The sequence below is a fragment of the Neoarius graeffei genome, chromosome 1 (genome assembly GCF_027579695.1).
Source record: "Neoarius graeffei isolate fNeoGra1 chromosome 1, fNeoGra1.pri, whole genome shotgun sequence".
Taxonomy (NCBI): Eukaryota; Metazoa; Chordata; class Actinopteri; order Siluriformes; family Ariidae; genus Neoarius; species Neoarius graeffei.
Genome location: NC_083569.1, coordinates 5,614,164 through 5,632,021, shown reverse-complemented (window position 1 = coordinate 5,632,021; position 17,858 = coordinate 5,614,164). Strand labels below are relative to the sequence as shown.

At 44.3% G+C, this 17,858-nt stretch overlaps 2 protein-coding genes across 2 annotated transcripts in view; both read left to right on the top strand.

The window, feature by feature from the left end:
- Positions 1-17,858, top strand: part of scp2a (sterol carrier protein 2a) — a 128,643-nt gene that overhangs the window by 68,604 nt on the left and 42,181 nt on the right. The window lies entirely within an intron of this gene.
- Positions 10,569-17,858, top strand: part of LOC132891247 (protein shisa-like-2A) — a 49,400-nt gene continuing 42,110 nt past the window's right edge. The window contains exons 1-3 of the mRNA XM_060928730.1: positions 10,569-10,750; positions 13,312-13,448; positions 13,650-13,838. Coding sequence (XP_060784713.1) covers positions 10,569-10,750; positions 13,312-13,448; positions 13,650-13,819 — 489 coding nt within the window. The 3' untranslated portion in view covers positions 13,820-13,838. The remainder of the gene's footprint in view (positions 10,751-13,311; positions 13,449-13,649; positions 13,839-17,858) is intronic.

Below are 17,858 nucleotides of genomic sequence, written 5' to 3'. Positions count from 1 at the left end.
CGCATATGTAATTTGTTTTCCAACTGAGGCCCTGTCCACACGGCAACGGATTCAGGTGACTCCGATACAATTGCTTATCGTTTAGGCCTGGCGTCCACATGGCACCGGCGTTTTGGGTGCCCAAAACGCAATCTTTTTGAGAACGGGTTCCAGAGTGGAAAGATCTGGCAATGTTGCCGTTGTGAAGTCGTCTGGATGAGTAGAACGGATTTGTTTACGATGACGTCACAACCACATGACTGTGAGTGCTTCACGCCGGGTAGAAGTGTAACGAACTCTATGCGAGTTGTCAACAAATCCTATAACTTGGTTCATGAAACGCGCTTACAAAATATTTTCACTGTGAATATTTATTGTGTAATGGTGCAAAGTGAGAGAGAGAGAGAGACTCTGCCCTTAGGGCAGAGTCAATCCCGCCAGCAAAAATAGGGAAAAAAAGGAGCGATCTCACCTCTTCAGATGTTGGTTTAAATCCTACAATACATTCCTCAAAAAGGGCGTAGAAGAGCAAATTAATCCATCAACGTGTAGCATTAAATTTATTCCGGACCATTAAAGACGCCGCCTTCCGCGTAGAATCAAACGTCATCCTCGCCGCCATATTGGATAGGTCAAAGCGGAGAATAAAGATTAGGTGCGTTTAACTGTACCAACAGGTTTACCGTCCAAACGAGATCACATGGGATTACCTTTCACAGGTGAGAAACAAGAAGTTAATCCATCAACGTGTAGCATTCAATTTATTCCGGACCATTAAAGACGCCGCCTTCCGCGTAGAATCATACGTCATCCTCGCCGCCATATTGGATAGGTCAAAGCGGAGAATAAAGATTAGCTGCGTTTAACTGTACCAACAGGTTTGCCGTCCAAACGAGATCGCATGGGATTACCTTTCACAGGTGAGACTGGAAAAATACTTTTCATTGTATTTGGTCATTATAATGTAATTTTACGAACAGATTTTCCTGACTTTGTGGCTAATATGAAGTCTCGCGCATAATAGTTTATGCGCATGCATCCTTACTTCTATTGTTCTCGTGTCTCCGAAGGGACCGTCTTACAGTGCCCCTAGAGGTGTGGCATGTGTATTGCATCGTTTTCAGCAAGCGTTGCTTTGCCATATGGACCTGATATTTTACTGATCGTTGCCCATTTGGACGCGATATATTTTTAAATAACATCTCGTTGCCGTTGTCGTGTGGATGTAGCCTAAATCTCCATGTGGCGTCTCTCTGGCTAATTTCCCCTAAACACTCATTCATCATCATTCGAGCTCAAGTGACAAAGCTGCCACTTGAGCAGACTAATGTTTCTCCAACAGAGAAGAAAACAGGCATTCTGCACAGCCAGTAAATAAATATTGTATCAGTAACCATCTTTTAATCTCGTACAACCAAGACAGAGTCACCAAAAGTCTTTCCAATCTCCAAATTGCCAGCTTTTAAAATGAAGAACATTTTATTGCTTTGTTAGAATTTTGTAGAATAATAATAGCCTGAAATAGCTTTCAGTACTTTCTTCATCTTGGTATGCATTTGGAAAAATAATGCTTTTCTCAACCTCAGGGAAAAATGATATCTTGAGTCGCTTGGGAAGAGCTTACATGTTCTCCATGTCCTTGCGTGCCTTCCTTTGGGTGCTCCAGTTTTCTCCGACAGTCCGAAGACATGCAGGTCAACTAGCTACTCTAAATTGCCCATTAGTGTGAATGTGCGTATGATGGTGTGTCTGTGTAGCCTGGCAAGCCAGACTAAATGTGAATATTTAGGCCAAGTTTACATTAGACCGTATCTGTCTCGTTTTCTTCGCGGATGCACTGTCCGTTTACATTAAAACGCCTGGAAACGGGAATCCGACAGGGTCCACGTATTCAATCCAGATCGTGTCTGGTCCGGTGCTGTGTAAACATTGCGGATACGCGGATACGCTGTGCTGAGCTCTAGCTGGCGTCGTCATTGGACAACGTCACTGTGACATCCACCTTCCTGATTCGCTGGCGTTGGTCATGTGACGCGACTGCTGAAAAACGGCGCGGACTTCCGCCTTGTATCACCTTTCATTAAAGAGTATAAAAGTATGAAAATACTGCAAATACTGATGCAAATACTGCCCATTGTGTAGTTATGATTGTCTTTAGGCTTGCCATCCTTCCACTTGCAAGTGGTAAGTGATATGCGCTGGGATCACACACACAGCGGCTCAGTCCCAAATCACAGCTTGTGCACTACACTCGCGCGCTCTGTGAGCTGCACAGGGCCGGAGTGCGCACCCTCCAGAGGGCACTCGCTGTTCAGGGCGGAGTGATTTGGAGCGCAGGATGCCTGCGGAGCCGAGCGTATCCGTGTATTGGTGTTGCTGTGTGCACGCAAATCGTGTATTGGTGTTGCTGTGTGCACACTAATCGTTTTAAAAACGTTAATCTGATGATCCGCTGATACGGTCTAATGTAAACATGGGCTTAGTCTGGTCTCTGTCGTAGACATTTCCGAAGGGTGTGGGTAGGAACAACCCATTGTCTTTCAAACTGTCTGTGCGTACAGGCCAACGCTCTGACCAATCAGCACAACAGTGACTGTGACGTAGACAGAGCGACAGAAAGCACCACAAGGGTTTTCACTTAGCCCCATCCTTTTGGCTACCAGCTGAGCCAGCTGGTAGATCAGACTTTTGCCATAGCCAGTCGGCAAAACAGCGAAAACGTCCTTCTTGAAAAGGAATGAGCGGAGAGCCTCTTCCTGCTCATGTTTCAACGAAAACTCCAAGTCTAATTCTTCTAAAACTGATTCCAAAGCGGAGTCAAACGAGCGCTGTTCAATAGCCGTAGCCATCTTTCCTGTTGTGCTTTCTCCAGCGTCGTGCAGCTTTGTCGTCACTCCTGCAAAAGCCCGCCCAAAGAATCCAAACAAAAACCTTGCGTTGTGATTGGCGGGCACGATTTGATGCCCGGGGTGTGTTGATATGGTCCGAGGCTAGACCCACTCGTAGGCAAAAATATTTTTGGCCGCTAGGTGGGTGGGTCTAGTTTACTAGGCTAAGGTTCTCAGTCATCCAGGTCATCGTAAACCATAGGTGCTAAAAAAGGCAACTGGACTTGTTTGAAATCCTTGAAGATATTTCACCTCTCAACCGAAAGGCTTCTTCAGTTCTGTCTGACTAGTGGGGAGTTCCAGGCGTTTATCCTCCAGTGGTCCAAAAGCAACCCTAAGGAGAGTTGTTAAGGTTACATGGGTCGTTGACCCTCTCAGTCATCCTGTAGGTGTTAGGGTCACTGGAGGCCAGGTGTGAATGGTGTTAACAGCCATGTGGGTCGTTGGCTCTCTCTGCCATCATGTGAGTCATTGAAGTCAGCTAAGTCTTGGTGTGGATGTGTATTCAGTTTTCTGGGAAGTGTGCCAAGGTGGCTGATAAGTGGTGTCTCAGACCACCTCCTCTGTTCAGTGATGGTTGTTCCAGGTTGACGAATATGGCTTCTTTTACTCCTCTTTCAAACCACCGGTCTTCTCTGGCTAAAATGCATACGTTGCAGTCCTGAAACAAGTGTCCTTTGTTATTGAGATGAAGATAGACTGCAGAGTCCTGGCCTGAGGAACCGGCTCTCCTGTGTTGAGCCATGCGCTTGTGAAGTGGTTGTTTCGTTTCCCCAGTACACACGTCTGTGCATTCTTCACTACGTTGGATCGCATACACTATGTTGTCCTGTTTGTGTCTGGGTATTCTGTCCTTAGGGTGGACCGATTTTTGACTCGGAGTGTTACTGGGTCTGAAGTGTACAGGGATGTGTTTGTAGAAGATCCTCCTGAGTTTCTCAGATTGTCATTCCCTACCTTTCTGGACTATGTTCTTGCGTTTGTTGCTGTTTTCTTCCCTGTCCGTTATGTTTCTTTTTCTGGTCTTGACGAAAGCCCAGTTGGGATACCCGCACTTCTGAAGTGCTTCCTTGATGTGTTTTTACTCCTCTTTTTCCTCTACTGTTGTAGGAATGTTCTGAGCCCTGTGATGTAAGGCCATAATGACCCCCAATGACTCTCCTTGGGGTTGCTTTTGGTCCACTAGAGGATAAATACCTACAACTCCCCACTAGTCCGACAGAACTGAAGAAGCCTTTTGGATGAGAGGTGAAACATCTTCAAGGATTTCAAGCAAGTCCAGTTGCCTTCTTTAGCACCTTATGAGTATGATGGTGGTTCGTCTCTGTGTTCACCCTAAGATAGATTGGTGACCTCCGAAGTTAGCTGAGGTTGGCCCTGATGTATAATTACAGGCATTTACGTAAGGCATGTAGGTGCCTTACTCAAGGGCACTTTAGCCATTCCTGCCAGGCCAGGGAATTGAACCAGTAACCTTTTGGTCCCAAAGCTGCTTCTTTAACCATTAGGCCATGGCTTCCTTAAGCAAGATAAATAATTCAAGGATGAGAACTAAAATTTACGGTCCAGTAACTTTTGTCTCATGAAAAGAGTACTGGATAAGGATGCAGTTTGCTTTCTTGAAGCAATCTACATTCAATTTCCGAATGCCATATACGGTACGGAAAATGGTGGTGCTTTTAATTTGGACGCTCTTAAGGTTGTTTTCCAAATGCAGCATTTTTTTTCTGCCAGTAAAACTCATTTCAAACACATTGTAACACATCACTGAACAGTGAACTGCGGTCTTTACTCTCGGGAGGAATAATACTCCAAGGTTGTTTCAAACAATTTCTCTTTGAGTGTACAGTTGTCTCATGTGTATGTCTGGAACATGCTTTTTTTTTTAAGCTTTTATAAAGCTTAAGCAATAACATCACATAGCAACAGATCATGCAAGTCCTCTTAATAAATGGACGTCATTATCCAAGCTCCTTAGCATGGCTTTCTGTGAAGATCTGCCAATGTTCCAGGAATGAAATGATCTTCAGGGTTAGTTAATTATTTTAAAGACCTTAAACATATGGACAGCTCCAGTGCAGTTAAGATGATAAAGTCTTTACCCAACCCCGGAGTTAATGAACGACATGTTGGCTTGCTCCAGAATGGCTACGCTGGCTGAATCCATAACCACAATTTAAAAATTGTCCAGATGCCCAGTTACATTTTGTCATGGAAAGCATTAGACAGTGTAACAGCAGCTAGCTGTAAATCTATCGGATGGTGGTGGTAGTTCTGGTTTCGTAGTTTGAGAAAAATCACGACTGATTTCAATTGGTTGAGAAAACCTGTCTAAAGAATGAGCATCAAATCAGATGGTCTTTGTGTACGTATGCAGTCTTTGAGTTTAATTCGAGTAACATTTCAAAGGCCAGAGGACACCAATCTCGCAGTGAAGCATGGTGGTGGGAGCATGCTTTTCATCAGCATGAAATATTTCAGTCTGCTCCGGGTGTGGAGACCTTCTTGAACATCTGAGACACCAAAATGAAGAAAAGAAGAACCCTTAGGATAATGAAGATAATGGCAGGTCACTCTTCTTCTTCTTCTTCTTTCTCATCCACCCTCATCATCATAAAAAAGGACAATAATGCAGCACTTGATTCTCTCCAACTTTGAACATAGAGCAAAACAGACTGTATGTGATCCAGATGTGGCCAAAGCCCACTGGCTTTGGACAAGATTTTAGTCACATGGGCCCCAAATGTCCATGCTCTGTCTGTCTATTTTGTCAATGAAATGTCTATCTAGTCTCGGTAATGCTAACTCTTCTGCAAGTAATGTTTCCTTTATCAAACACTAAGGTAATTGTTGTTATATTACGTAATTAAAACCGCTAGCCAAGCTTGCTAGCAAGATCACTAAAATTAGGTTAATTATTGTCATCTCAGATTATTCAGTTATTCATCTTAAAGCCTAGCTGAATCATTCAGTGAAACTAAATAAGTGAAGTGTCTTTAAAAGTAGACGGCCTTTCAATTTCATAAAATCAGTGAAATTTAGTTCCCTCTGAAATGTGGTCATTGTGATGTATATGTTTATTTCTGTAATATCTAAAAAAAAAAAAAAAAACCCAAAAACCCAGGCCATTCTGTGGCTGGGAAGTTATTTAATTTGAGGGGATTCCATCAAGCAGACAGAGGAAGTCCGTGTGCACATGCGCAGGTTTACCACCTTCTTCTTCATCTTTTGGGTTTTACAGCAGCTGGCGTCCACAGTGTTGCATTACTACCATCTATAGCTTTACTTTGAGCGTGCACTGACAGTTCCATCATTCTGTCGCTAAATGAACAGCTGATCACACCGAGGGGCTCGCTGAGCGCCAATATTTATTAGTTTGGGCCTGCGTTTCCTTTCCTTCACAACATTACGTCTTTTCTTCTTGCTTTCCGTTACTGTAGTTGGTCTGTCCAGTTTCATTCGCATCCACTACTGTTCTCTCCTGTTTCAAATCTGTATCCTACAATGCACGGGCGATTGCTCTAAGACAACGAGGGAGGCTCAGCCTCCTCTAAAAATGACGAACATCGTGTAGGATGAATTGCGCTAGGCTTATGTTATAGCCGACCTTATAACATTGCTATTTCAGATCCAGAATCATAGAAATATATGTGCTCAACCCAACTACAGTGCAAAATCATTCCTTTATAACTTTCCCCAGTTCGCCTAATGCGTGCGTGAGTTTTTCCCCCTCGTGACAGCGCGATGCAGCCCAGCCTCAGTGGACTTCAATGGCATTTGGGAGCTCTGCGCTTTTCAATCTCAAAATGCAAGACGGTTATTGGACAAATACTGCGAAAACGCCCGCCCACGGACTCCGAGCCTCACATGGGAGGGACATGGCAGTTTCCGCGAGGAGACTGGTGATTGGTGAAAGCGGCCGGATATTTTCTTTGATTGACAGCTCGTTTCAACTATAGACAGGCAGCGGTACAGTGTTGCCAGATTGGGCGGTTTTAAGTGCATTTTGGCGGGTTTTGAACATATTTTGGGCTGGATAACGTCAGCAGTATCTGGCAACATCAGTTCAGTCCCATGCGGATTCGCAAGTGCTGTGGTGTATTGTAAGAGATCAGCTTACATTTTGATTTCATTCATTACATACGGTTTCTACCAGCTTTTTTAGTTTGTATATATTTTCATTGTAAATAAAGTGTAAATATAGTGTTCTCAAGTTTGCTATCTTAGTTCCAGAAATGTCGTTTATTTGAGTGACTGAACTTGAACTTGAGGGGGCTAGTCAGCTAGCAAGAAAGCTGCGCACGGATGCCAAGCATTGCTGATTTAATTTTGGCGAAGCCATTTGCCAGTCTTCCTTTCGAGGAAAAAATTAAAATTAAACAGCAGGGTAGACCAACGCCTCAAATTGACTTGGTGAAAAAGGTAGGGAATAATACTCGTTCCTTTCAGCTCTCCTGGTACGAGAAAGTGAATTGGCTAACAGCAAGTGACCCACATCAACAACAGTAAATAGGCTACTTTAGTAATATGTCATGGATAGACCAAAAATATAGAATCTATTTAAAATGTTTATGCTGAGTATATTATATTGGAATATATGTTTTTTCTGGATATGAATTAAACACAGCTACAATTTGGAAAACACTTTTAAACAAAAACACAGCCGAGGTCAATTTTTAAACAACATGCCACAATTTTAAAATATAAAATGTTAAAATATACCCCTCCCCCCCAACACCACCATCATGTATATTGGACAGTCGGCTAACGGGCCAAAAGAACCTGTTATTTCACAGTTTGTGACCCTGCCAACAATCAGCCAGATCAGAGGCAAGAGTATGGGCAAAATTGATGTTTTTTCTTTTAAAATCTGGAAATATCGTAACCGACCAGCCTCCCCTGTTTGAAAGACTACCAGCCGCCACTGCTACAATGCCTTACGTGAATGGGAAAAGCCCACCACGTGAGGCATTGTAGCAGTGGCGGCTGGTAGTCTTTCAAACAGGGGAGGCTGGTCGGTTACGATATTTCCAGATTTTAAAAGAAAAAAACATCAATTTTGCCCATACTCTTGCCTCTGATCTGGCTGATTGTTGGCAGGGTCACAAACTGTGAAATAACAGGTTCTTTTGGCCCATTAGCCTACTGTCCAATATACATGATGGTGGTGTTGGGGGGGAGGGGTATATTTTAACATTTTATATTTTAAAATATAAAATGTTTGAAATAAAATGCATTTCATTTCAAATCCATTGGCCTCTCTGTGAATAAATGTGTAATAATCTAGATCCCTTGTGATCAGTGATTATGTAGGCTACAAGTGTAGGCTGAAGCATAAAGCATAGCCTACTGAAAAAACAATGCTAAAGATTTGGAGTTGACAAAGGTTATTTTGCAATTATTTTACTGGTCCGGCCCACTTGAGATCAGATGGGCTGTATGTGGCCCCTGAACCAAAATGAGTTTGACACCCCTGGTGTAGACGATAGAAACATCAATGCGGTGTCTAAATTTGACGCATATCCGATGCCCCGCGTTGATGAACTGCTTGATCAGTTAGGCGCAGCTCGCTTTTACTCAACACTGGATTTGAGAAAGGGATATTGGCAGATCCCCTTGACTCCATTATCCTGCGAAAAAATGGCCTTTTCTACTCCGTTTGGCTTACACCAATTTGTCACCCTTCCTTTCGAGTCGTTTGGGGCTCCTGCGACGTTTCAGCGTCTCATGGACCGAATTTTCCATCCCCGCAATGCGGATGTGGCGGCCTACTTAAATGATATAATCATTTATAGTAATGATTGGGAGCGGCACCTACAACATCTGACATCGCTGAGGTACCCTGGGCTCACAGCAAACCTGAAAAAGTGTGCAATAGGATGGGTGGAAGTACGGTATCTGGGCTTCCACTTGGGTCATGGGCAGGTGCGTTCCCAAATTGATAAGACTGCAGCGATTCCGGCCTGCCCACAACCTAAGACCAAAAAGGGGGTAAGGCAGTTCCTGGGGCTGGCTGGCTGGCTATTATAGGCGGTTCGTGCCTAACTTTTTGGACGTCACCAGCCTGCTGACTGACCTCACTAAAAAGGGGGCACCAGATCCGGTCCAGTGGACAGAGCCGTGCGAAAGGCTTTTGCTCAGGTAAAGGCAGTTTTGTGTAGGGGCCCGCTGTTGCATTCTCCTGACTTTTCTCTCCCTTTTATTTTATAATCCGACGCATCAGACAGAGGGCTGGGGGCCATTTTGTCCCAGGTGGTGGAGGGGGAGGAGTGTTCGGTGCTGTACATCAGCCGCAAGCTCTCCATGCAAGAGTCAAAGTACAGGACAATAGAGAAAGAGTGTCTGGCCATCAAGTGGGCAGTCCTCACTCTCCACTACTACCTGCTAGGATGCCCATTCACCCTCTATTCCGACCATGCCCCGCTCCAGTGGCTCCACCACATGGAGGAAGCCAACGTGCGGATCACTTGTTGGTATTTGGCCCTTCAGCCCTTAAATTCGAGGTGGTTCACAGGCCGGAGGCACAGATGGTGGTGGCAGATTACCTCTCCCGCTGAGGGGGACTTAGCTGCAGATCGAACGGCTCCCTGGCCTGAGTTGGGCGGTGGGGGTATGTGGCAGTGAGGGCGTGGTCGAGCGTCGGCTGTGAACGACGAGGAGGCAAGTTGAACCAGCGGGTAACGTGATGAGGTGCACCTGTGTCAAATTACTGACTGTCTCAAACCTGTCTTTGTGTGTCTTTCAGTCAGGAACGAGAGAAAGAGCAGCGTCACCCAACATGTCTGCATGTTTATGTGTTGAGCGATCACTCAAAATTGTGCTACAATTAAAGAACTCCCCTATTCTGAAGCCTGTTTCCAGTTCCTCTGTTTCCCCATAAGTCCAAGAGTTGTTACAATGACCTAAACTTGAAAAATCTGAAAGTCAGTCTACCTTTATTAATGATGTAACAGTTATTTAATAATTAAAAAACTCACATCTAACCCTAACTTGTCTCTAGAACTTCCTCCAACCTCATTCATGGCTCATTCTTAGCCAGAAGAAACACTTAACCAAAGTATAGGGAGTGCAAACATCTGGAAGCAATCAACAACTTTGCAAAACAATCAACAAGTGCTGTGATGGTGTGCTGAAGCGGAGTTATTCCTACCGTCAGAAAGTTGATTAGTTTCCTGTCACAGTGCATCTTGAAACATTTTATTCCTCTTACACCACTGTGATTGGCTAATACAAGCCATGTTGTTATAGCAGCTGACGCTGGAGACTCCTTCCATTAATATTCAACAAATATGTCCTTATTAAAAAAAAAGGAAAAAACACCTTCACTGATTGCACCTTCTTCTGTTTTATTCCCCCCCCCCCCCCCCCCCCAGATTTATTATTAGCCTGAGATTAGAGCATGCGTCCATCATACAAGTTGATAACATATTAATAAGTATAAACGTGAGAACTGCAGCCACACTGGTGTCTTCTGGGTTGATGGCTCACCTCCTGACCAATCAGGATCCAGAATTCCACAACGCTGTGGTATAAAGCGTTTTCTTACACAGCAGCCAAGATTCGTGAGGGAGTCGTTTGAAACACAGCCAGAAGATGATGCTGAGGATGAAAAGGACACTGAAGAAGGATGAGGATCAAGGATTTTTTTTAATTATGAGAGGGAGAGAACTGTGTGCTGTGCTGTTTGAATGAGATGTGAGAATGAGTGCCGTGTGCTCAAGTTACTACACTGTGGCGAAGGAGCTGGTGAGTGCGTTCACGTGTCCCAAAGCCGGTGGCGACGAGCGCGCACAGTTCTGCTGCGGCTTTAACGATATTAAATACTGCTGTGATGATCCCAACAGCTTCTTTCCCTATGAGTATGGATACATGTGGTGGCTCAGGTAAAGGCATGCTCATCATTGCACATCAACACTGCGAAAGTACCTGAAGGCTCTACTGCTTCATGAGAAAGTTGCATTTAGGCACTAAACAGTCTCTTATCTGTTGTCTCTTTAATATCTATATTTATATTTTAGCTAGGGCGGCACGGTGGTGTAGTGGTTAGCGCTGTCGCCTCATAGCAAGAAGGTCCTGGGTTCGAGCCCCGTGGCCGGCGAGGGCCTTTCTGTGCGGAGTTTGCATGTTCTCCCAATGTCCGTGTGGGTTTCCTCCAGGTGCTCCGGTTTCCCCCACAGTCCAAAGACATGCAGGTTAGGTTAACTGGTGACTCTAAATTGACTGTAGGTGTGAATGTGAGTGTGAATGGTTGTCTGTGTCCAAGTGTCAGCCCTGTGATGACCTGGCGACTTGTCCAGGGTGTACCCCGCCTTTCGCCCGTAGTCAGCTGGGATAGGCTCCAGCTTGCCTGCGACCCTGTAGAAGGATAAAGCGGCTAGAGATAATGAGATGAGATGAGATATTTTAGCTAGAAACATGGACAGAGCATACCTTTAAAATAATTTAATGCCATGGCTCTCAAAGTTTCTCAATACACGCAACGCACCAGCATCAAAACCTCAACTTCAAACTAATGACAATTTTTTTTACTTGTTCAGAAATCAATGAAATTAAGAAACTCTCTAGCTCTAATACGGTACATAGGCCGGATAGTGCTCTACACATTGAACTAGCATGCTGTTGTAATTACTTGACAAGCTACACTCACCGGCCCCATACATATACAGTTGTGGTCAGAAGTTTACATACAGTGACATGAATGCCATCTTGGATATGAATGTCATGGCATTATTTGGGCTTAAAATGCCTTTGTCCAACGAACCAGTTCCACTGGCAGCAAAACAGCCCCAGAGCACGATGATCCTACCACCACCAACAGCTGGTACAGTGTCCCTCTGTACATGGTGGTCATTGGGGCCAAGCAACTTAATCTTTGTCTCATCTGACCATACAGCTTTCCTCCAGAAGGCTTTATCTTTGTCCGTGTGGTCAGCTTCAAACTTTAGTTAAGCTTGAAGGTGTCAATTTTGGAGCAGGGAGTTATTTCTTGGATAGCAGCCTCTTAGTCCATGGTGATCTGAACTGTAGACAGTGATCCATCAGCTTCCAGTTCATGGCAGGGCTGTGCCATGGTGGTTCCTGACCATCCAAACCAATTTCCTTTCAGCTGAGGGTGAGAGTTTGGGTTTTCTTGAAGCAAAGTGGCTTGGCAAAGTGACTACACCTCATAATAACTTGGATACAATTGTTTGAACTGGTCTTGGAATTTGCAGTTGTTTAGAAACGGCTCCAAGAGACATTCCGGAGTTGTGTATATCTGCGATCCTCTTTCTCAGATCTGCACTGAGCTCCTTGGACTTTCCCATTTTACTGTGTGTTGGTCAATCCAATGAGTGCTGTAAACAAACCCTTTTTATGAAGGCGCAGAGAAGCTACCAGCTGTAGTCAATCATGATCACTAACAGGAAGTTAAGAGGCCTCGGTACTGGCAACATAAGAGACATTTTGGAAGTTTCAGCACCTGTGAATTAATAATCTAAGTGAGCATATGTAAATTTTTGACCCTGTGTTGATTTCAGAAAACCCAAAGAAAATTAAAACTTGTGCACCAAATTCTAGTGTTTTTTTTTTTTATTAAAGCTGTATGCTATACAATCATTCTGCCACAGAAAAAGAACAGTTCAAAGAAATGACTGAAAGCGCAAATATTGCCATGATATTCATATCCAGGATGGCATTCATGTTACTGTATGTAAACTTCTGACCACAACTGTACATCCACCTGCTACTTTGTTTTCTGCAGTTCTCTAATCAGCCAATCCTTTGACAGCAGCACAACGCATCAAATCATGCAGATACAAATCAAGAGCTTCAGTTAATGTTCACTTCAAACATCAGAATGGGAAAAATTGTGATCTCAAAGTGTGACTTTCTTTCGCTGTGGTATGGGTGTTGGTTTGAAGCAGATGGACTGCTGGTTTGAGTATTTCAGAAACTGCTGATCTCCTGAGGTTTTCACACACAACAGTCTCTAGAGTTTACACAGAATGGTGCGGAAAACAAAAAACACTGAGTGAGTGAGCGACAGTTCTGTGGGTGGAAACAAACGCCTTGTTGATTAGAGAGGTCGGAGGAAAATGGCCAGATTGGTTCGAGCTTTTTTGCCAGGAAGGATATAACAACTCGTAGCAACTGTTTACAACTGTGATGAGCAGAAAAGCATCTCAGCACGCAACAGAGAGAGAACACCACATTGTGTTCCACTCCTGCAGCCTAGAACAGGAATCTTCGAATCAATAACAAGTTCCAGTGAGTGTAAACCTGTCAACTACGATCATGATCAGTTACAGACAATATTCTGATGATGGTATTGTGTTGTAGGATGGCGTCCTCCTGCCTGATCGAGAAAGTGACTAAAACATTTACTGGCAGTTCAGCTGTCTGACTTCTTCATCATCAATTCTCTGTTCATTTATCCATCTCTTCCTCTTTTCCCCTTTCGCAGTATTGGTGCTCTCGTAGGTCTGTCCGTAGCTGCGGTTGTTCTCGTGGCCTTCCTTGTCACTGTTTGTGCTCTCTGCATCCTCTTTATCAGCACTAAACCCAGTCGGCTGGACAGCGGCCTTCCTCTCGGCGAAGCGGGTCAGTGAACATCACGGCAAAACCCACATGAAAATACTACACACGTGAAAATGTACAAAATGCAATATAATAACAAAGGAATACCAGTCCAGAATTCTCCAAAATCATTTTCTTTGATAAAAATATATGCATGAAATCTTGTAGAAAGTTAAAAAAAAAAAAAGAAATGGACGCAGTGTAACGCATCATGTTTGTTTGCAGGTTGTGAGCCGAGTTCTATTCCCAACCATTCCGACGGACCGCACGTTTTCCGCAAACATTTCCCATGTAGCAAACTTGACTGTGTTGAGCAGAAGGCCGAGCCCGAGCAACTGTTTCAGCCCTGCTTCAGGGTCACCATGGCCCAAGTGAATGCTGAACGGCCCTCGTAGGAACCGTGTCCACGGGCAGGTGCTTTTATGAATCCAAGTCAAGTCCCCAAGCTGTGCGGTTGATAATTAACGGTCCTGCTCAATGGCTCAGCAGTGGCTCTCTGGCGCTCCTCAGATTACACCTTACAGGTTTCAGAGGTTTCATGAAGCCTCATGAAACACTGAACACGACAGAAATGGTGCTGCAGTGTTGTAGTTGTTGACAGAAAAGACTGGAACCAGAGTTAAGTTTTACAAAGATGCCACAGCCATCCATGGTGATCAAGAGAGCAAAATTGGCCATGCTCTCAGGTTGGGTGGAGCCTCGTCTCTCTGTGCTCTCAATCGTAATGGAATTTGCCAATTGTGAAGTCTCATGTACTGGATGTGAAAGAGGACGAATAGCGACTTCTCCAAATCCTTTCATGGCCACGAACAACAATAATATATTTATTTATATAATATTATTTATGCATGCAATATTACATACACTTATACACTGAGTGTTTGTTGTCCCTCCCTGTTCAAACCGGCACAGGACACTGAAATCTTGAATTTGATTATTAGGGCTTGTTTAGAGGCCCCTGCAGGCTGGCAGACAGTAATTAGGGCCCGAGCCCTATGGGCGAAGGCCCTATTGTTCTTGTAAGAGTTCACTATTATTAGGGCCCGAGCCCTATGGGCGAAGGCCCTATTGTTCTTGTAAGAGTTCACTATTATTATTCTTCCGTCTTCTTCTTCTTCCGTCTTCTTCTTCTTCTTTATTTTTCTCCGCTTTTGGGCCATTTTCGGGGCGCTTGCCATGGGCGAAAACGCACGAAATTTGGCACCAGTTCCGAGAATTGCCACCGCTACTCAGAACCAGAAGCCCAAACTTGGCCGGGGCTCAGGGCCTCCATAGCGCCCCCTAAGTCGTTGTGATTTTGGCCTCCCGCATTAAGGTGCCTGGTTGCCATATAGTTTGTAGTAGTGGCATGCAATTTGGTACGCATATGTATCTCACTAAGCCGGACAAAAATGTAATGCCAATGCATTAGCCACGCCCAACAGGAAGTGAGGTAATTTCACTTTTGTGCGAAATGCATGGCCACGAAGACGGCGCAACTCCTCCTAGACCGTTCATAGGAATGTCACCAAAATTGATACACATCATCTACAGACATGGCTGACAAAAGTTACTAAATAGGTTTCACGTAGCATAAACCGTTCAGAAGTTCTACGTCAATCAATTTTCAATGCAACATTTTACATGCTTAAAAATTCATAACAAATCTTCTACTTGCTCAAAACTGCTCATACTTCACACACAGATCACTCATTGGGCTTCTGACATGTTAACCACTTTCTGTGATATTTCGCCACTGGGGGCGCTATTTTTGGGCAAAAATTCCAGTCTTTCCTCAAATTTGGTCAAACTTCACGGCCACCCTCTTACTACCTCCCATGTCATGTATACCACATTTTGGGAATTTTTGTCCATGGGGGGGCACTGTTTTTGGCCGACGCATTTGCTCCAAAACGGGTTTTTGGTAAATAATTCCATAATGCTTTTCCTTCACACCACTACCTTGTGATAGTGCGTTGCTGTTGTAGACACTTATTTTTCCAACTCATAATCGCTCATGTACAGCATAGCGCCACCTACTGACATGGGGAAAAACCAAAAATTTTATTCTTCAAAAATCTATATCTCATCTTCTATTTACTCAATTGTCATCAAACTTCATACGCAAACTCTTCATAGCTCACCTGACATGTACGCCTAATTTTGTGCACTTTCGCCCCTGGGGGTGCTGGTTATGGCAAAAATGATATTGCAGCTTCTGATTTGTCACACTTGGCAAGCAAACTCTTTACAAGACCCTTATTAGGGCGCTATTATTATTAGGGCCCGAGCACCGAACAGTGCGAGACCCTATCGTTGCCATGTGTCCAATTCTGTTCTTTGTCGCCATTGCGGGAGTAATGTCTCTTGCCGAAGAAGCTGTGGAAGGTTTTTGGCGGGGACGCATGCCCCCGACCCCCTTGGCCGCTGGCGCGAGGGCCCGTCGAGGCTGCTTGCGGCTTTAATTAGGGCCCGAGCCCTATGGGCGAAGGCCCTATTGTTCTTGTAAGAGTTCACTATTATTATTCTTCCGTCTTCTTCTTCTTCTTCTTCTTCTTCTTTATTTTTCTCCGCTGTTGGGCCATTTTCGGGGTGCTTGCCATGGGCGAAAACGCACGAAATTTGGCACCAGTTCCGAGAATTGCCACCGCTACTCAGAACCAAAAGCCCAAACTTGGCCGGGGCTCAGGGCCTCTATAGCGCCCCCTAAGTCGTTGTGATTTTGGCCTCCCGCATTAAGGTGCCTGGGTGCCATGTAGTTTGTAGTAGTGGCATGCCATTTGGTATGCATATGTATCTCACTAAGCCGGACAAAAATCTAATGCCAATGCATTAGCCACGCCCAACAGGAAGTGAGGTAATTTCACTTTTGTGCGAAATGCATGGCCACGAAGACGGCGCAACTCCTCCTAGACCGTTCATAGGACTGTCACCAAAATTGATACACATCATCTACAGACATGGCTGACAAAAGTTACTAAATAGGTTTCACGTAGGATCAACCGTTCAGAAGTTATACGTCAATCAATTTTCGATGCAAAATTTTACATGCTTAAAAATTCATAACAAATCTGCTGATTGCTCAAAACTGCTCATACTTCACACGCAAATCACTCATTGGGCTTCTGACATGTTACCCAATTTCTGTGATATTTCGCCACTGGGGGCGCTATTTTTGGGCAAAAATTCCAATCTTTCCTCGAATTTGGTCAAACTTCACGGCCACCCTCTTACTACCTCCCATGTCATGTATACCACGTTTTGGAAATTTTCGTCCATGGGGGGCGCTGTTTTTGGCCGACGCAATTGCTCCAGAACGGGTTTTTGGTAAATAATTCCATAATGCTTTTCCTTCACACCACTACCTTGTGATAGTGCGTTGCTGTTGTAGACACTTCCTTTTCCAACTCATAATCGCTCATGTACAGCATAGCGCCACCTACTGACATGGGAAAAACCAAAAAATTTATTCTTCAAAAATCTATATCTCATCTTCTATTTACTCAATTGTCATCAAACTTCATACGCAAACTCTTCATAGCTCACCTGACATGTACGCCAAATTTTGTGCACTTTCGCCCCTGGGTGTGCTGGTTATGGCAGAAATGATATTGCGGCTTCTGATTTGTCAGACTTGGCAAGCAAACTCTTTACAAGACCCTTATTGGGGCGCTTGCCATGGTCGACAACGCACGAAATTTGGCTCCTTTTTCTTAGACTGCCACCGCTACTGAGAACCAGAAGCCCAGATCCAGGCGGGCCTCAGGGCCTCTATAGCGCCCCCTAACTCGTTGTGATTTTGGCCTCCCGCATTAAGGTGCCTGGTTGCCATGTAGTTTGTAGTAGTGGCATGCCATTTGGTACACATATGTATCTCACTAAGCCGGACAAAAATGTAATGCCAATGCATTAGCCACGCCCAACAGGAAGTGAGGTAATTTCACTTTTGTGCGAAATGCATGGCCACGAAGACGGCGCAACTCCTCCTAGACCGTTCATAGGAATGTCACCAAAATTGATAGACATCATCTACAGACATGGCTGACAAAAGTTACTAAATACGTTTCACGTAGCGTAAACCGTTCAGAAGTTATACGTCAATCAATTTTCGATGCAAAATCTTACATGCTTAAAAATTCATAACAAATCTTCTAATTGCTCAAAACTGCTCATACTTCACAAGCAAATCACTCATTGGGCTTCTGACATGTTACCCAGTTTCTGTGCTATTTCGCCACTGGGGGCGCTATTTTTGGGCAAAAAATCCAATCTTTCCTCAAATTTGGTCAAACTTCACGGCCACCCTCTTCCTACCTCCCATGTCATGTATACCACATTTTGGGAATTTTCGTCCATGGGGGGCGCTGTTTTTTGCCGACGCAATTGCTCCAAAACGGGTTTTTGGTAAATAATTCCATAATGCTTTTCCTTCACACCACTACCTTGTGATAGTGC